The sequence below is a fragment of the Apis florea genome, unplaced genomic scaffold, assembly GCF_048593485.1.
Source record: "Apis florea isolate Af1SG1 unplaced genomic scaffold, ASM4859348v1 contig_3496_pilon, whole genome shotgun sequence".
Taxonomy (NCBI): Eukaryota; Metazoa; Arthropoda; class Insecta; order Hymenoptera; family Apidae; genus Apis; species Apis florea.
In genome coordinates, this window is record NW_028256773.1 from 7,253,027 (window position 1) to 7,272,500 (window position 19,474).

The 19,474-nt window shown below is 21.8% G+C and overlaps 3 protein-coding genes and 1 non-coding gene across 5 annotated transcripts; 1 reads left to right on the top strand and 3 right to left on the bottom strand.

Annotated features, from left to right (window-relative positions):
* Window positions 1–20: 20 nt before the first annotated feature.
* Window positions 21–11,695, bottom strand: Chc (clathrin heavy chain). The gene is made up of 13 exons (XM_086913583.1): window positions 11,177–11,695; window positions 8,694–8,901; window positions 6,774–8,621; window positions 6,355–6,674; window positions 5,971–6,236; window positions 5,647–5,881; window positions 5,089–5,471; window positions 4,634–4,931; window positions 3,766–4,206; window positions 3,062–3,624; window positions 2,725–2,947; window positions 2,574–2,649; window positions 21–2,327 (listed from the first exon to the last, which is right to left on the bottom strand). Exons 1-13 carry the CDS (start codon window positions 11,216–11,218, stop codon window positions 2,194–2,196), a joined length of 5,037 nt encoding a protein of 1,678 aa, XP_086769709.1. The 5' UTR covers window positions 11,219–11,695; the 3' UTR covers window positions 21–2,193.
* Window positions 11,696–12,027: 332 nt separating this feature from the next.
* Window positions 12,028–13,297, bottom strand: RpLP2 (ribosomal protein LP2). The gene is made up of 4 exons (XM_003690522.4): window positions 13,247–13,297; window positions 12,569–12,741; window positions 12,262–12,363; window positions 12,028–12,193 (listed from the first exon to the last, which is right to left on the bottom strand). Exons 2-4 carry the CDS (start codon window positions 12,738–12,740, stop codon window positions 12,123–12,125), a joined length of 345 nt encoding a protein of 114 aa, XP_003690570.1. The 5' UTR covers window position 12,741; window positions 13,247–13,297; the 3' UTR covers window positions 12,028–12,122.
* LOC116415551 (small nucleolar RNA Me28S-Am982) lies at window positions 12,802–12,876 on the bottom strand. The gene has a single exon (XR_004226173.1). It is a non-coding gene; the product is annotated as a small nucleolar RNA Me28S-Am982 (small nucleolar RNA).
* Window positions 13,298–13,710: 413 nt separating the features above from the next.
* On the top strand, window positions 13,711–18,094 carry egh (beta-1,4-mannosyltransferase egh). 2 transcript variants are annotated; one of them, XM_003690521.4, is made up of 3 exons: window positions 13,711–14,305; window positions 15,993–16,801; window positions 16,888–18,094. In XM_003690521.4, the coding sequence occupies exons 2-3, from the start codon at window positions 15,998–16,000 to the stop codon at window positions 17,473–17,475; spliced, it is 1,392 nt and encodes a 463-aa protein (XP_003690569.1). In that variant the 5' UTR covers window positions 13,711–14,305; window positions 15,993–15,997; the 3' UTR covers window positions 17,476–18,094. The 2 variants fall into 2 exon arrangements, with proteins under 2 accessions (XP_003690569.1, XP_012350290.1); XM_012494836.3 differs by having other exon boundaries at window positions 13,728–14,101.
* The last annotated feature ends 1,380 nt before the right edge of the window (window positions 18,095–19,474 follow it).

Below are 19,474 nucleotides of genomic sequence, written 5' to 3' on the forward strand. Positions count from 1 at the left end.
AGAAAGAGAAAAGAAGTATATTTATTCCTAAATTTATTAATATTTTATTTTAATTCACAATATCCAAACAATGATACAATTACATTACTATTTGTTTACAGAATGATATTAGATACAATTTTCAATCTACAATTTCATTCATTATATACTTTCAATGAAAATGAAGTGATTATTGGGAATGTTAGATTTTTCTTTCATCATCTAATTTTAACATTTTTTATTTAATATATGCAGCTAAAATTACTGCAGTCATTAAATATCAAACGAAAGTGACAATAATTAATATTACTATTGCAATAAAAATTGTTGTTCAAATATTGAATAATATACTTTTCTATTATCAGTATAATATTATAATTTTTTAATTTCCAACTTTCGTTTTATATTTATGAATAATGAGAATAATTTATAAGTATATTCACGTTTTTTTTGAAATGTGTGACAAAAGAAAATGTCACTTGAAATATGTTATGCAATAATATAAGATTTTAGGAACATTAAATGTAAGATATGTCAGAAAAAATACTATTTTTCTAATATATCTTTTACATTGATCCTGATTCATTAATAAAGCATTTTATACAGATGATTTGAATCATTTAACGAGCAGAAACGTCAACAAATACGATTCTGTCATGTCTTCTACATATACATTGGAATCTGACTACCCAATTTGCATTAATACTTGTATTATAATTTCATTATACATTAATACAATGATATAACGAACAATACATCCAAATAGAATACTATACATACATTGTATAAATCAAATATAAAAAAAAATTTGAAATTATATTTCTAAAAACTGAACACGTTAATAAAAAGAAACAAAATTATTACTTAGTGTATATACTTTATAACACTTTTGAACTTTTACAAATGTTACGATATTTTAATTTAATATGTATAAAAAAAAAAAGATAAAATAATATTGTAAGCCAGCATAAATAAGTCTTAGTACATATATCTATACATCAATATGACGAGATCGTTATAAAGTTTGTTATGTTTTCAACAGAATAAATACTTTCTCTGTAAGAATATATCAGAGAGCTACCTTCAGTATTATTCTTTTTCTTTTTTTCTTTTTTAGAAGAGCATATAACATTACTATTCTATATTTCACATTGACTGCTTATACTTATCTGGACAAATGCTATTAAATTTGTTATTATCCATGCCACAACAATAACACACACAGATACTAAACTCAAATATATAATGATAGGCATATAAACATATTTTATATTTTACTATATTTAAATTTCTAGATACATTACATACAGTTTACAAAGTTTTCAGCTTTGTTTTTTGTTTATTGTTATAATTGTTGTTATATTGATGTACTGATATATGTCATTTAATTTATTTATCTTGTTAAATATTTTGAGACTCATACATTTGATTGTGACAACAACATCTTTAATGAATCTAGATAAATAGATTCTTTTTTATTACTACAAATTATATAGAATAATATTTTTACCACATTTTATTTTTCATTGATAGATATTAGATATTAATTTTGAGTACTTATTGTTTCTCTTAATAATCACTTACACATTTTTTTAGTCCAATTTTCTTTTTTTTCATTAAAAAGGAAGCACTTTGTAATTTCGTGATATTTTTATTAAATTGAAACTTACAATAAGTATTTCTTTTAAGATCGTTAATTTTATGTTATCTTAAACTAAAATTTTTTTCGATACTTAAATAAAGGCACGTACGTACATAATATATGGATATATCGGTGAAATTATGTATAGTTATTTTATAAAATAATATAATATAACCCAATTTAATCGATAGAATATTTTAATGTAATATGAATTACTAAAATTACTATTGCATTCTTGTTTAAAAATTTGTTATATGATGTATATTTGCAAAATATTTAAGTATTTTTTATAATGATCAATGTGTATTCTTTAATTATTTTAACAGTAAATTAATTATTTTATAAATCTTACTCATAAACTCTAAATTCGCGCTTAAATATTTTATTTATTTTGAATTCATTATCTTTATTTATGTTACAATTATTTTGCAGCAACGCTTTTTTCATGATATCATTTTAGCATTTAATAATTGTGAACTATTGAAATATTTTTTTTTTTTTTTTTTTTTTTTTATCTAGATATTATAGAAAAGTAGATTTTGCTGATCTCTGTTATTGAAACACATTGTATTTCACATACCATAAGCTTGGTATGCTGCTGCAGTTGGTGCATAAACGCTTTGTGGTGGTGCGCCATATACACCTTGTGGTGCATAACCAGGTGCCATCATACCTGGTCCTGCTGTCAGCATTAATTGAGGTTCCGCTATAAAATTTAAAATATAACACATTATAAAATATATTCATACATACTGTTAAGATAATTATTTTATTTATTAAATTAAAAATTATTTTTTAAGAATTTGTTAAGTGAAGAAATAATAATTTTTAAATTTATTAAAACATTTTTATATTATAAGACTTTTCATAAAAATTATTTTTAAGAAGTGCCTAATTTTTAATTTCTCAAAATGAAATTTTCTTAAAAAAAAAAAAAAAAAAAAAAACTTACGCATAATCATAGGTTTATGTTCTTGATGATCAGTTTCTTCTATACGTCGACTTTCAGCTTCTTCTAGTTTATCGACCTATTAAAATAACATATATCATTAATATAATTTTACAATATAATTAAATATATTAAATTATAAGTAAAATATTACCTTAGTAATATATTCCCGTGCTACTTGTATAAGATATGGCATAGCAAAATGTAAAATACGATGTCTCCATGCAAGTTCTAGAATAACATCTGGATGAAGCAAATCATAACAATGAAATAGACACGCTGCAAAGCAATCTTTTGATCCTCTTTCTAAGAACCATTCTAATAATTCTTGAGCAACTTCGGGATTGCGAGATTCTGCTGCATATTCCATAGCATCTCTATTTAAACAATATAATAATTAATTTGTTATTAATAATTAATAATTAATAATTAATAGAAAATAAATGGTAAAAAATCATAAATAAAATTTTAAAGATTTTAATATAATTTACCTAAATAATCTATCTTTTTTACACAATTCTACTGATTGTTTCCATCTATTATTTCCTTTGTACAAATATGCTGCAATTCTTCTAAACTCAATTAATTCATGTTTTTCTAATTGTTGCGCTAATGCAATATTATCAAAATTATCAAAAGCATCAATCGATGTTCTGAGTCCTTGATAATCTTCTTCATCAATAAGTAGACCATTTAATGCCTCATTAATTGCTTTATTGTTTAACGCTTGAACCGATCTCAAATAAGGTTTTACAAGTTGTAAATGTCCTGTTCTTTTGAAATATGCAACTGCTCTCGTATGATCCATGCGTGGAGCAAGTACAAGTAATATATCATTCAAAAGTAAGGGTTTATATTCAACATAAAATTGTATAGCTTTGTAATAAAGTTCAACATTTGCCACTTTAGTAATTACATCTTTAAAATGACCTTCTCTCCATGCTTCAGTAGGATGTTGCATCATTGCAAGAACTGCATTATCATATTCTTCATATTTATCATATAAAAATACAAGTTCTGCCCACAAATGTGCTTGCTCTGCAGCACGAAGTACCTATATATTTTATTAATGAATATATTAATAAATTTATTGTTATTATTATATATATTTTTATTTTTTTTTCATATTTAAATATTTTTTATATAAAATATTTTTTTAATTAAATTTTATGTAATATATATTGATAATATATACCTTTGGTATATTAACTCGAGACCAAAAGAGTTCAAGATGTTCTCTCATTCTTTGAGGTTTATATTTGCTATAAAGTATAGCTAATTCAGTAAACATTCCCATGTGTGCTCTTTCAAGCCCTAATGCAGCTTCTAACAAATTAATAAGTTCTTCGAAATGCCCTCGATCTTGATAGTAATTGATTAAATCTTCTAGTTCATCAGCATGTACGACTATATGCAATCCACACATTTGCGCTAATCTAAATTCTCCGCTATCCACACAAGCGAAACAAACTTCCTTCCATGTACGAGTTGAATTTGCTTTACGAGCACTATCAACGGCACCTTGAAATTCTTTTAAGTGAACAAGTGTAATAGCTAATCGTGCAAAATTCGATACATTGTTGTATAAAAGTTTAGCAGCATCGTACATTTTGTCATCAAAACATCTATCACCGATCTAAAAATAAAAAATATAAATTTAAAAATATATATATACAGAATATTAACATATTTGTAAGATATCTTTGAAGAGCGATTCTAGAGATTAAAATAAATATAAAAATATCAATTGAGATTTATTTATTAAGTTATAAACAATTTAAATTCATATTAAATGAAACAAAACGGAAATATAATTGCAATGGCAATATAATATTAATAGTGATCTCATTCTATTTTTATTTTGCTTCATTTAATGCAAACTTCAATTATTTATAACTTAATAAATAAGTTTTAATTAGATATTTTTATATATTAATATTTTGTATTTATTTTGGCTTCTAGAATCAATATTTCAAAGAATATATTAATATCCTATATATAGGTGTATTTATTTCGAAAATAACATGAACAAATAAAATATATACAAATATATACATAAAAACCTTTTGTATATCAGCATGATTAGGACCAGAAATAAATTCTTCAAGATCTGCAAGTCTGTTTGTTCTTGCATATGCATAAATTAATTCACTTTCAATAAAAGATTCACGTGCTTTTTTACGAGCCATTTGTAAATAGCGAACTAAATCCTCCCAATGAGAAGTTCGATGAGCAGTTTCTACTACATCTACATACGCTGATGGGTCATCTGCTTTAATAAAACTATCTATAGCTTCTTTAACTAAACCTTGTTGTAATTGTGCTCTGGCTAATTGAGACCATACAGGCGGTTCATTACATCTATAAAAACAAATATTATTTTTTTTTGAGAAATAGAATTGAGAAATAGAATTTTCTCAAATTATAATAAATATATGTATAATTATATATTATTTATTTATTTATATTATTTTTTCAGTTCAGTAATTATTTGAAATTTTGTTTTATTATACCTTACCTTTCAGCAAATTCATAAGCTCTATCTAAATTATTTACTTGTTCAATTAAAACTTGAATAGCAGATGTATTCACATCAAATTTTTTAAAGATAGCAAAAGCTTCTTCGTATAATTCATTATTGATAGCAATATTAGCAATATCAGGAGCATCGTAATTATCCAATCGGTTTATGTATTCCATAACTCGTGTACGATCAGCTTTTATTGCCGTCAAAATTAAAAGATTTTGTAAATTACGATGATCACTAAATACACTGCTATCAAGTACAATTTTTTCAAGAAGTTCAATTAATTCATTGGGTAAATCAGCAGTCATAAATGCTTTAACAGTAACTGATATATCTTCAGGATCTTGTGTTTCTGATAAAGCTGTTTGTACAACCTATAAAAAATAATATAATGATTTCATAACAATTACATAAAATTATATATATATAAAAATCAAAAAAACAAATTTTTATTAGATATTTTAAGAAAATTATTATTATCATTATTATTTATCATTATTAATTATTTTATATTAGTATTTTTATTATCTTTTTATAACATGAACTGACCTGATCGATCAACGGTCTTTTATAAGGATTACTTTCAAGGAGAACTTCAGCCCACAAATCTGGATCTCTACGTCTTACCAAATATCTAGCTTCACTTTTAAAAAGACTATTTTCGTTACATACACTTATTAATTCCCGATCGCATTGACCACGCTCATATGCAATACATGCTAAATGTGGATCACGTTTTTCACAATATTTTCCTACTACTCTACTGTCATAAAACTGATTCTCTCTATAGAATTAAAATTAATAAAAAAAACTTTAAAATTTTATATAAAATATTTTTTTCATATCATATAAAAAATGTTTATATTTACTCACTTAAGGAACCTTTCTGGATTATTATTACTGTCAATGTATATTTTTGCTAATGCATTATGCGTTGCAGGTTCAACGCAACCTTCATGAACACGAGATTCCAGCCAAGGAAGTAAGAGTTTTAGACGATTTCTTTTCTCAACTTCCTCTACAAGTTCATCAGTAGAGAATTGGCCACGTACCACAAGAATTAAATTTTTTATTATATCTTCTGAACAATCTACATCCAATAAACCACCGACTACAACAGGTAGACGCGAAGGATTTACCTAAAATAAAATAAAAGTTGTAAGATAAGAATAAAGAAAACTGTATTATAAATTTATTACAATTATAAAATTTAAAATTTTGATATCAAATCATATGGATATGAATAATAAAACTTACTTTCTGAACGTAAATTTCGATGTATTTTTGTAAATTATTTCGATAGAGATATAATACAAGATCATGTACAAAATCAAATCGATCACAAACGATGATTAAAGGTAACTGATCAGATAATTTTGCTTCTTTAAGGAAATTTTTTACACGTTCCGGATTGTAACAGTTACTTTCTCTACAAATTCGTTCAACTTCTTTAATTTGGCCAGTTTTACAAGCTGCTTGAATATATTTAAAATGTACTTCTTGATCTTGACTGAAGTTAACAATGGATCCCAAAAAATAAAACAATCCTTCATATGATTTAAAACTTTCAAATAGATCTAAAAATAATAGAGATATTAAGTATAAATATAATAAACCAGTAATATAAATAATATAAGTTAGTATGATTAAAATAAAATATAAAGAATTTTAAATACCTATTAATGCTTTAGTAGTTAATTGTTCATGATATTTTGTTGCTATTTGAATACAAATTTGTAAATTCTGTCTTATATTAGCAGTTAACATTGCTTTCAAACATTCTAAAGAATCTTCAACTGATAATGTTCCAAAAAATCCAACAAGCCAATCCGGAGAAAGTAAATGGGTATGTACCACAGCTCTCTTAATATCATACAAATCAGTGTAATGTTCCAAAGCACGTTGTAATAAACCAGCTTTTTCACATAATTGTGCAATATGGGCTCTATCATAATGAGTAAACATTTGATTTCCTAAAATTGCATCAGCAACTTGTGGAGCAGACATTAAATTCATTTCTAAAAGTCGTGTTTGTAAAGCTCCTTCACTTGGTCGATTATTTTTCAAAGCATCTAATAAAAATGCTGTACATTGTTGAACCATATTTTGTTCCATGAATATATCCACAATTTGATTAATATCAGCTAAAGGTTCATCGTCTTGAACTAACATCTGGGCAAATGCTACACCTTGATCTGGATTAATTCTCATGACATTTCTTAACAAAAATATATAATCAGGAGTATATGAAACTTTCTTAGCATACAATACGATTTTTTGGAATTGTCCAGTTTCTGCAAAACATTGTATAACTTTATTAGGGACATTAGCTCTTAAATAAACACTAAGAGCTAAGGTTGGATCAGCTTGTTTCACTAAATCACCCAATTCTTCACTACATTCTAGTTTATCTTCTTTTAACCATTTTTCAAGAAGTTGTTTACGACCTTGTACAAGCACTGGACGACATAATTCCAAGGATTCATATTTATTTAATTGCCCTTGATCTAAAAGTATTCCAAAATATTGCAACAAGGGCGATGTTTGTCCTTGTGTAGTTGGTACCTGTTGGAATCGTTGAATAGTTGCTGGAGTTCGAAGTATTCCTTTTGGAGCATTTGCTGCAACTTTAGCTGCTTCTGCATATTGACCATTTTGAAAAAGTAAATTAAATTTCCTTACAAATAAATCTTCAGCTCCTGATAAATTATTTCTTACAGCCATTCGTAATGCAAGTTCAGAATTTTGTAATACTCCATTTATATATGGAATTATGTTTTCTTCATCAACAGATACAGATAATACTTGACCTTTTCGATTTACCCCTATTATACCACCAGATGCTTCATGTGGTGCAGTAACAAAAATAGTTTCGCCAGATATGCGATTCATAAATATACATGTAGCAGATTCAATATCATACATATGTATATAACCATATTTTGTTATTAAATATATAACATCATATTTTGAGCTGACTTGCATAGCAACAGGAAAATCATTTCCAGCTTCTGGTGGGAAAAAAACATCTACTGCTTTCTTTGGAAAAGGATGATTACCAGCAGGAGGTTGACCTACTTCAATAATATGAAGTTTTGCACCTTGTACTGTCCTAACAGCAAAACAAAATAAATTACTCGGTTCTGCATTTCCTTCCATTTTAAATTGGGCAAAAGAAGCAGCATGTCCTTCAATTGGTTGAGAACATTTTCTTTCAACAGAATAAAGTTGCATAGCACCAACCACTCTATTGTGCTGAGCAGAAATACCAATTAATAATAACCATGTTTGTTTCGGATCAGTTCTATAATTAATTATTTGACAGCCATTTAATGAAGAATGTCGGTCAAACATTTTATTCGGAGTTGATTCTCCTTCCATTGACCAATGATAAACTGCAGTCTCTGTTACCAATGCCAAAGTATTCAAAGATATCCATTTCCAGAATACTACATCTTCTGTCATTGTATGAGCTTTCATTTTTGATTTCATTTCTATATTAAAAATCTGGAGAGTTTTCATTGCTAAAAATAAAAATAAAATATATTACTAAATTTATTATTAAATTTAAGTTAAAAAAGCATATTAATTATTACCTTTTAAAGCAATTACTTTACTTGCAGGATTCATAATTGCAGAATCTGCAGAAATAGGTCTCCTGATAGGATTCGCAGAATCATTCATGTCAATAATAACTACTTGTGCAGTATCACCAACTTTTTCTCGAACACAAATAAATTTATCAGATTCCATTGTAAGTGTATTAAAGCTAACATTGTTAGCATTAATCCCAACAGCTGTAAGCTATAAGAAAAAAATGATATATACAAATTAAAAAATTATTAAACAATTTACTTTTTTAATTTTTAATTAATTTTAATTATTATTTAAAAATACTATAATTACTATAATTACTAAAATAGAAATTATATTTTATTATATTTTATTTTTTATATTAATGTATCAAAACTTAAATACTTGATATTAAAAAATATATTTCATTCAATATAATTAGTTTTTTTATTTTTTAAATAAGTTTAAAATAATTTATTTAAAATATTAGTTTTCATTAAATAAAAAGAATAGATAAAAAATATAAAGAATATTAATTTTTTATATTAAAATTTGTAATTATATATAAACAATTAAAAAGTAATAATAAATTAGGAAATTTTAAAAAAATTTTCTTAAAATTAAAAATTTTTAGGAAATTCTTAGAAATATTAATTTATTTCTTATTATTTTAAAATAATAATTTAGCATAATTGTATTTCTTTATAATAAAAATAATGTAATAAAAATTAGTAATAGTCAAATAGTAATAAAAATTATTCCAAATATTGACAATGTATCATAAAATTAATGAAATTTTATAAACAATTATTATAAAGTTCAATTAAATTAAATTATAATTATCTTTATTATTTATTATTTAAATTTAAGTTAATCCATTTATGTTAAAGCTTAATTTAATCTGTTTAAAATTATATCAAATTTTAATTATAAATTTCATAGATTTTGATGAATGAACAAATAAAATAAATATTTGTTATTCAGAATAATTTCTAAAATATCTATTTTACATAAAAATCATATTTTATATAGAAATCATATAATCACAAATTATATAAAAATAAAAAAAATGAAAAAAATATGATTTGATGACATTTTTAAAATCATTAATAAAAATAAAATATTTAAATCACAATCACAAATCATATAAAAAGAAAAAAAAGAAAAAATATATGATATTAAGACAATCATTTTTAAATAAAATATTTTCTTAAGAATATTAATGTAACTTGATTTAGGATATTAATGTATGACTTAAATTTTTTTTTAATAAAATGTATTATATAAAAGAATATTGAATTTTCTATAATGATGTTTATAAATAAAGTCTAACCTAATATCTCATAATTAATTATAATAGGTTATTAATTGTTATACTGAAATGTATTATATTTCAGTATATTTTATTATTATTACAAATAAATTATTATGCAATAAAAAGAAAAATTAAAATCAAATCATAAAAAATAATAAAAAAGTAAATTTCTATCTTTTATTAAAAAATTACATAAATATAGAAAAGATAATAGATTTCACTTTAAGTGTCTATTATAATTAAAATCATATTGCAATTATAAAAAGTATTTTTGCTATTTATTAAATATAACACAAATGATTAAAAATTTTTTTTAGAAATTTATTGCTTTTTTCAATTTCAATATAAAAGAACATATATTCTATTTAAAAATTCAAGATCACATTGATATCTTATGTATAAATAGGTTATTTAAAAAATCTTTTCAGTCATATTCCTTTTGACATATAATTTTTTATATAAAATATTTTTTCATAAAACATGTACTTTAAATGTTATTTAGGTTATCACAAATTATGTGATTTATTCTACATAAATAAAAATAAATAATAATAATAAATAAATCAAATAAATATATTTAAAATCTAGAATAAAAAATATATAATAATAAATTATAATCAAAATATATTTCATGAAAAATCACAACTCATTATTATGAAAAAAATGATGGTTGAATTAATGAATTCCAAATCAATTTCATAATGTTATCATAAAATCATAAAGAAATAACAATTTAATTATAAATTGTTGATATATAAAAATTTTTGATATATCATAAAAAATTTATGATATATAAAAACGGAAATAAGGGGCGTATATGCCGAGTAGACGTGGCCTCATTGATAGAAAAAAAATCAATTTATTTTTCTCGCCAACATTACCATATAGAATAATACTATGATTAGTTAACCTCTATGCATATATTTGATTATTAAAGTATGTAAAAGTTGATTAAAATTTATATAAATAAAAAAACATACACTCATATTATATCTGTCAAAGTAATGTCAATTTGAAATGATTTTAACGGAACTTATATTTCTTTGCTACAGTAATAAATGACAATAAAGATATTTATTAAAAAAACATTAAAAATATAAAATAAAATTGAAAATACAATTTATATAAATAGAAATGTTTGACGACATATCGAAATAATAGAAGAATTGAATATGAAAGCAGGTCACCTACCTGGAGATGTTCTTGAAACCTTATGGGTAGTAACTGCGTCATTTTTCTGATGTTTTTCAAAATTTTTCGAGGTTTTCCAGCCGCGGTTACCTAATTAAAAATCTATCGCGGCTGTCTGTCTTTCTTATGTACAACTGTTTTGGCTTATAGTGCGCTTCTCAATCAAAAAACCTCAGTCCAACTATCAGCGCACAAAACCAACTGACGCAAAGTGAATGCCGTCACTACTTGCCGCTGACACCCATCATGGCCGCCAATGACCGCCCCTCTGTCTAAAAATAGTTCCTTAAGTACAAAAGTGTTCCGATCGATCCTATATTCTGATATCACTAAACGTTTGTAAACACATCAAAATAGTAACGATACATGAAACACATAATAAAATATCGAATAATAATAATTGTTATGATTATATTAATTTAAATTTTCATTAGTACAAAAACAGACAACTGAATTTTATAATAAATTTCTTGAACATCACTTCTTCCTTTCTTCAATTTTTGTCCCCCACTCTTTACTATGAATAAAGCTGTGAATATCGCACAATTGTATATGCGGTATATGTTGTTCGTTATATATTTACGTTTTCTTATGTTAGAAATTTGTATCTAATTATATTGTAACTCATAATAAAATACACAATATAATTAAAATACAATAAAATTAAAATTTGTATATCTTGCTTTTAAAAGAATTGGAAGGTTTTAGGTAAATTACACACATATGTATATATAATACATTAACAAGGTTATTGCATCTTTAATCAGAAAATTTTGAAGTCTATATATATTTATAATTATTCCATATAAGAAATTTTCATTTGTATGTATAAAAAGTGAATTACATATTAATAAATTAAAAATATGATTTATTTCGAGTAATCTTGTCAAAACTGTATAATATAGATTTTACAAATAATTATTATACAGGTACTATTATGAGGCATCTAATCAAAAAGACCAAAACCCATATCATCATCTTCTGATTCAGATTCTTCTTTTGCTGGTTTCTTTTCTTCTGTAAAATATAAATTGTATTAAAGCAATATATATATACATATATATATATATATATATAATATATACCTTTCTTTTCTTCAGCTGGAGCAGTAGTACCTCCAACTGGTGCAGCATCTGTACTAACGGCAACACTACCACCAACTGGCATAGATAATAATTTTTCCATTCCTGAAAAAAATAAAAAATGAAATTAAAATATCTTTCTCATTTGTATAAAAAAAAATAATGAAAAAATTAAAAATTAATTTTTAAATTTAATAAAATCTTTATTATTATTGTAATTGATATGTAACTTCTATAAAATAATATTTTATATTATATTTATATATTATTTACATATTGATTTAATATTGAAATTAATTAAAAACTATACCTTGTGAAATAAGTTCTTCAATTGATTTTCCATTTAGTTCTGCAATAACTTTTTTAAGTTTTTCACCATCTGTTTCAATTCCAACAGATGATAAAATTTTTTCAATATCATTTTGATTAGGAGAAGTTTTACCTCCTAAAACAGCTAAAAGATAAGCGGCCACGTAACGCATTCTGAAATAAAAAATATAGTTTGAATTTTGTTTTAAACTTATAATTTGCATTGCATATATTAATTGCTTTCAGTAAAAATTACCATCACAGTTCTCAGTCGAAAGATGGTGATTATTATTTGAATCATCACATAATATAAATATATTAAAAATAAAACATACTATATCTATGTTTCGTATATTATTTTAAATTAAAACTGATTGAATGAATCCATTGAAATTTACATCTAATATCCATAGATAGTTAAACAATATTTAAATAATAAAACAATAAAAAATAAATAAGTATATTTTTTTCTTATATTATAATAGAAAAATTAACGCATATGAATAATAGTAATCGTATCGTAATATTAAACGTATCGTAAATCATCGTGAATTATAATATGTTATATTAAAAATAAATTGTATTATTTTATATATTAATATATAATATATTTAAAATATATAATATTATTTATTATATATATTACTACTATAAATTATATTTAAATATAAATATTTACCTTTAAGTCTTACGACACGAAACGTGGTACACGCTCAACAAGGAAAATGCGTTCGATTAGTTGCGTTAATAAAGAATGCAAAACTTTAAATGATAGAGATGGGAAACATCTATACATTTGATAGCAACTGAAGTGCCATCTAATGTGTATATAAAAATTTAATATTAAATTTCTAATTTCTAATAATTTTTATTAATATAATAAAATAAACTTATGTAATACAAATAATATATAATATTAATAATATAAAAATTGTTATTAAATAAAAGTATAATTTATTTTTGCTGTATTATTACTAAATTAAGTATTATTATTTTTTTTTTATATTTTTTATATTATGCATAAATAAATGAATAGCTTTATTATACGTGATTAAATTAATTAATAAACATTAATTTAAATTTAATTTCTTTAATATTAATAATTAATAATTGCAAATTTATTGAAAATCCATCCAAAATTTTAATTGATATATAAGTTGTTTTGTTTCATATTTTATTTTTATTATTAACATATACTTATATTTTTTATTGTGAAATATATTTGTATATTATTAAAAGTAATATGATAAATATTCGATATTTTCATATATAATATTTAATACTAAATATTATAAAAACTATGAATTTAATTTAATTTTATTTAGATATAAATAACATTAACCAATCATAGAAGTTTATTTTAAGAATTATATTGAAAAATAAAAAAATAATTATAATCAGTATAATTATTGAACTGGTAGTACCTTGATATTGAGTGTTAATATTTATTACAATTTCAAAGATCGATATGGTTTTCTTATCTCGTATTGATAATCAGTCATTTCTGTGCATAACAATTGAAGAATGTTAGAATGTAAGTCATTCTTTGAATCAATGAAAATCAGTAATACTGATAGTGACGCGTTGTTGAAATTATAAAAATATTTTCGATTCATATCCATATAAATTATTTTTTTTTATAATTTATTTATATTTATATTTATTGTTGCTGCGAACAATGAAGCAAGGAATTTTTTTTTTTAATATATTACATTAATATTTGGCTGCACAAAAAAAGGTATACAAATAAAATAACATTTTAATGATTAATTTTAATACATTTAATTTAAATACATTAATTAAATAATAAATATTCTCAATAAATATTAATTATTTATTTCTTGCACCTTTATAAAAATTTATATAATATATATAATTTGTTATTTGTTTAAAAAATTGTTTATTCTTTATCAAAAATTAAAATTATAATATTTAAATCATACACTTTTTGTAATAATAAATTCATAAAAATTAAAAGTTCAAACTGATGTGAAAAGAATAGATTATAATATTTAAGATCTATAAATTAATTGATCTATTATAATTAATTTATTAAATTAAATGAAAACAAAATTTACAAAAAAATATACAATATTATTTTATCACATGAAAATATATTTATTATTTATTTATTAGAAAATTACATTTTATTCAAAATTATATAGATTTTTGTTTTGTTTCTTTATAAATTTAAATTATTAACAGTAAGATCTATTCTTTAAAATATAAAAATATAAATTAACAAGATTATATAAATTTTAATTTTTTGCTATTTTTATTAAATATATTTAAACATCTATAATAAAATATTTATAAATATGATTATATGAAATTTATATTTTTTTATCAAATTATGTAATAATGATAATAACAATTTGTAAAAATTTAATATAATAATATTTATTATTATTTTTTATTTTAATTTATTTTAATTTATATTGTTTTATATTTTGAATGGAATTTTATCCAATTAATTTTCTTTATTTCTACTGGAAATATCTTTATAATAAGTGATATCTAATATATGCTTTAATATATCTAATATAGACAAATATATGAATCACTATCTTATTTTATCTTTCTATTTAATTCATTAAATATTTGATACCATTTTTTCCAAGATTAGGTTCAAATCAATTCTGAATTATAAGATATATATATAATTTGAATTATAAGATAGGTATATTATAATTTTTATTTAAATGAAAATAATTTCATTTTTAATATTCATTTATTATTATAATCATTAATAATCATTAATTAATTTTTTATTTGTTATATATGAAATATTTGAAAAAATATTCTTATTTTTTATCTTTATTATATTTATTCTTATTTAAATAATTATTAAGTTAACAGTTATTAATATTTTATTAAATATAATATTAATAAATATATTTTTATTATTTTTATTAATATCTTTTTATTAATAAAAGTAATAAAAATATATTCATATATATGTATATATATCAATAATATATAATTTATATATTAAATAATAATAATATATAATTATTAGTAATATATTATAAATTGTGATTATATGCATCTATATATGGTATTAATATATTCATAAAACATATTTGAAGTATCTATTCTAAAATATTAAAGTGTAGAAAAAATATCAATTAAGATTTATTTATTAAGTTATAAACAATCAAAGTTTGCATTAGATGAACAAAAAGAAGTAGAATGAAACTGCTATTTCCATCATGCCATTGCACTCTGTTCCTATTTTGTTTTATCTTATAAATCTAAAATCTAAATTTATAATTCAATAAATAAAGCTCAATCGATATTTTTATATTTTAATTTTTATGTTTATTTTACTTTTTATAATCAAACTTGTAAAAATGCTTCATGAAAATATTATCACTATATATATTATTTATAATTGCTAATTTCTCCAATTTTCTATTTTTCAGGAATAATGTTGAACAGTGTAATAAAACACATTTTGCATTGTTCTCTATTATTTATTGTTATAATTGTATTTGAGCTAATCACTGGAGGACTTCGGTGGAATAATAATAAGAAAGAAATATTTGATCCATGGATTCAATATGGATTTCTTGGTGCACTTATATTATACTTGTTACGGACTCTTACATTTCTTTCTTTTCCACAAGCCTTATTTAATTTTGTTGGATTAATAATATACAATGCATTCCCAGATAAAATTGTTTTGAAAGGGTCACCATTACTTGCACCATTTGTTTGTATTAGAATAGTAACACGTGGAGATTATCCACAATTAGTAAAAGCAAATGTGAAAAGAAATTTAGATAAGTGTATAGAAATTGGTTTGGAAAATTTTCAAATTGAAGTAGTTAGTGATAAACCAATTGGATTAACTCCTCATAGAAGAATTAGAGAAGTTATAGTACCACCAAATTATCGTACAAGTAGTGGTGCTTTATTTAAAGCTCGTGCTTTACAATATTGTTTAGAACATTCAGTAAATGAATTAGCAGATAATGATTGGATTGTACATCTTGATGAAGAAACTTTACTTACTGAAAATTCCATTCGTGGAATATTAAATTTTGTATTGGATGGAAAACATCAATTTGGACAAGGATTAATAACATATGCAAATGAAGATGTTGTTAATTGGATTACTACTTTAGCAGATAGTTTTAGAGTAGCAGATGATATGGGAAAACTACGATTACAATTTACAATGTTTCATAAACCTTTCTTTAGTATGAAAGGTTCTTATGTTGTCAGTCAAGTAATTGTTATATATAATTTATATATATGATATTATTAGTTATAATCATATTATATAATGTTATAGAAACAATTTCATTGTTACAGATGGGTGCAGAAAAACAAGTTTCTTTCAACAATGGATTAGATGGATCCATTGCAGAAGATTGTTTTTTTGCAATGAAAGCATTTACTCAAGGGTATTCATTTAATTTTGTAGATGGTGAAATGTGGGAAAAATCACCATTTACATTATGGGACTTCATACAACAAAGAAAAAGATGGATACAAGGTATATTACTTGTTGTACATTCCAAAGCTATTCCCTTAAATAAAAAGTTGCTCCTAGGTATATCTTGTTACTCATGGGTAACAATGCCTCTTTCTACTTCAAATATTATATTAGCTGGAATTTATCCTATTACTTGCCCTCCACTTATGGATTTTTTATGTGCTTTTGCTGGTGCAGTAAATATTTATATGTATATTTTTGGTGTAATTAAATCTTTCTCATTATCTCGATTTGGTATTGCTCGATTTATATTATGTATATGTGGAGCATTATCAACAATTCCTTTCAATTTGATCATTGAAAATGTTGCGGTTATATGGGGTTTGTTTGGAAAGAAATATAAATTTTATGTTGTTAATAAGGAGTACAAACATGATGTAAATAAGGAACCAATCACGGTATAAAAAAGTATTAAAATCTTTTTCCAATATATTTAAAAGAATATTCATATGCACTTTTTGTACCTGTAAGCTAAAACAAATTCATATGTTATTGTCATAAAATATCTTAATTATAATGTATATTATATGACATATACATGTGTTTAAATTAACTAGTAATGATTAGAATATTCAAAAAAGAGAATATATATATATACATACATATATATAAATATTCACAGTATTCGGATTATGTTTTTAATTTATTTATTTAAGAAAATACAATTTAGAAATTTAAAAAATTATTAAAAACATTAAAAAATTTCTTGTTCCAATGATTGCAAAAATTAAAAAATGATTTTATTGTTATACTACTAATCATATAAAATTTTGCAATATTTGATACTTTTACCTATTATTAATATATAGACAATGCTACATAAGATGTTACAAACTGTGTTCATTTAAAACCATTGTAAATATTGATTTGCTTTTTTCTTAAATTATTATTTTGAATAAAATCATATTAGAAAAAAAGATACATTGCAAATGATATGTGCTAAAAATGATAATTCTTTAATAAATATTGCTAAGTTTAATATCAATTACTCAAATAAAATAAAAAATTCTACTTCAAAAAAAATTTGTCTTATGTTTATTGTCCTATAAGTCTTTGTTCCAAAGTTTTATTGTCAAATATATTTAATCATTCTATTTAAAAAAAAAAGCAAATTAATATCTGTAATAGTTTCAAAGAAAACAGTTTAATAAATTTATGTTTATCTAAAACTTATAATATATAATATATATAAAAAAAAATTTTAAAGTTAAAAATTTTGTAAAAAAATTAAATAATTATTTTTGACATGCATTAATATTATTTTACAATCATTTACACGTTTTGAAAATAATATAATAAATATAATAAAAATACAATATTATAAATGGAAACAATATAATTATTTTTATGTAATAAATTATATACAGGTATAACATAAAGTTATAAAGTTTATATAAAATAAATATGAAGTTAAGGATTTATACAAATTGACATAATTTTGTAAATAATTCTTTTTATAAAAATCTATTTATTTTATCTGCAATCATTCAAATAAATAATTTTAGAAATCTGATAATTTAAAAATCATAAATATATTATATAAATTGATTATAATATATAAAATTTTGCAGAACCAGTAATTGTAAGTAGTGATTTTTCGTGTTACATTTATTTTTTTTCATTTATCAATTTAATTCTTATAAAAATTTCAAATGAATTTTAAAAATCTATTGAAAATTCTTTTATATATATTACATATATGTAAAATATGTTGAAATTTATTAATCAAAATTTAATATATGTGGTGTTAATTTTAAATCAATTCTAGAAGTTAAATAAAAGTAGTAATATAAATACTACAACAATACAAATATCAGTTAAAGCTTATTTATTAAATTATAAGCAATTTAAATTTGCATTAGATAAAATAAGATGACAACATGAAAGCATAATAGAGACAAAATAATTTCATTTTATTTTTATCTCGCTTTATTTAACACAAACTTCAAATTGCTTACAATTTAATAAATAAATCTTAATTGATATTTTTGTATATTAGTTTTTGTCAGAATTAATTTTTCAAAAATAACGAATATATTTATATTCTGCTTAGAGAGGATTCCATTTTTTAATTTTTTAAAACACATAAATATTATAAAATATTGAATGTTATTGAAAAAACTTTTTAATCTATTTTGAAAAATTTTTATTAATTTATAATTAGGATTTTGAAATTATCAAAATCTTTTAAAATGATTAGGAATTCACTTTTATTAAATATAAGATTTTATCTTATATTTAAAAAGTTTATTTTTAGTTTTATATACTACAATAATGATATATCGATGATATTTCTGAATATTAACATTAAAATGAAAAACATTTTATATATATTTTATGTGTTTTTTAAATTATTTAATTAACATATTTAATAAATATAATTATAATCATTTAATTATATTA

Bases quoted from the DNA above. Each gene is read 5' to 3' on its own strand.
- Chc (XM_086913583.1), bottom strand. From the start codon at position 11,218: ATGACGCAGTTACTACCCATAAGGTTTCAAGAACATCTCCAG. The intron at 8,902-11,176 runs GTAGGTGACCTG...TTTTTCTTATAG, and splicing joins GGTTTCAAGAACATCTCCAG to CTTACAGCTGTTGGGATTAA. The intron at 5,472-5,646 runs GTCAGTTCATGT...TATTTTTTATAG, and splicing joins AAAGACCGTTGATCGATCAG to GTTGTACAAACAGCTTTATC.
- RpLP2 (XM_003690522.4), bottom strand. From the start codon at position 12,740: ATGCGTTACGTGGCCGCTTATCTTTTAGCTGTTTTAGGAGGTAAAACT. The intron at 12,364-12,568 runs GTATAGTTTTTA...TATTTTTTTCAG, and splicing joins TGAAGAACTTATTTCACAAG to GAATGGAAAAATTATTATCT. The intron at 12,194-12,261 runs GTATATATTATA...TATATTTTACAG, and splicing joins TCCAGCTGAAGAAAAGAAAG to AAGAAAAGAAACCAGCAAAA.
- egh (XM_003690521.4), top strand. From the start codon at position 15,998: ATGTTGAACAGTGTAATAAAACACATTTTGCATTGTTCTCTATTATTT. The intron at 16,802-16,887 runs GTAATTGTTATA...TCATTGTTACAG, and splicing joins GTTCTTATGTTGTCAGTCAA to ATGGGTGCAGAAAAACAAGT.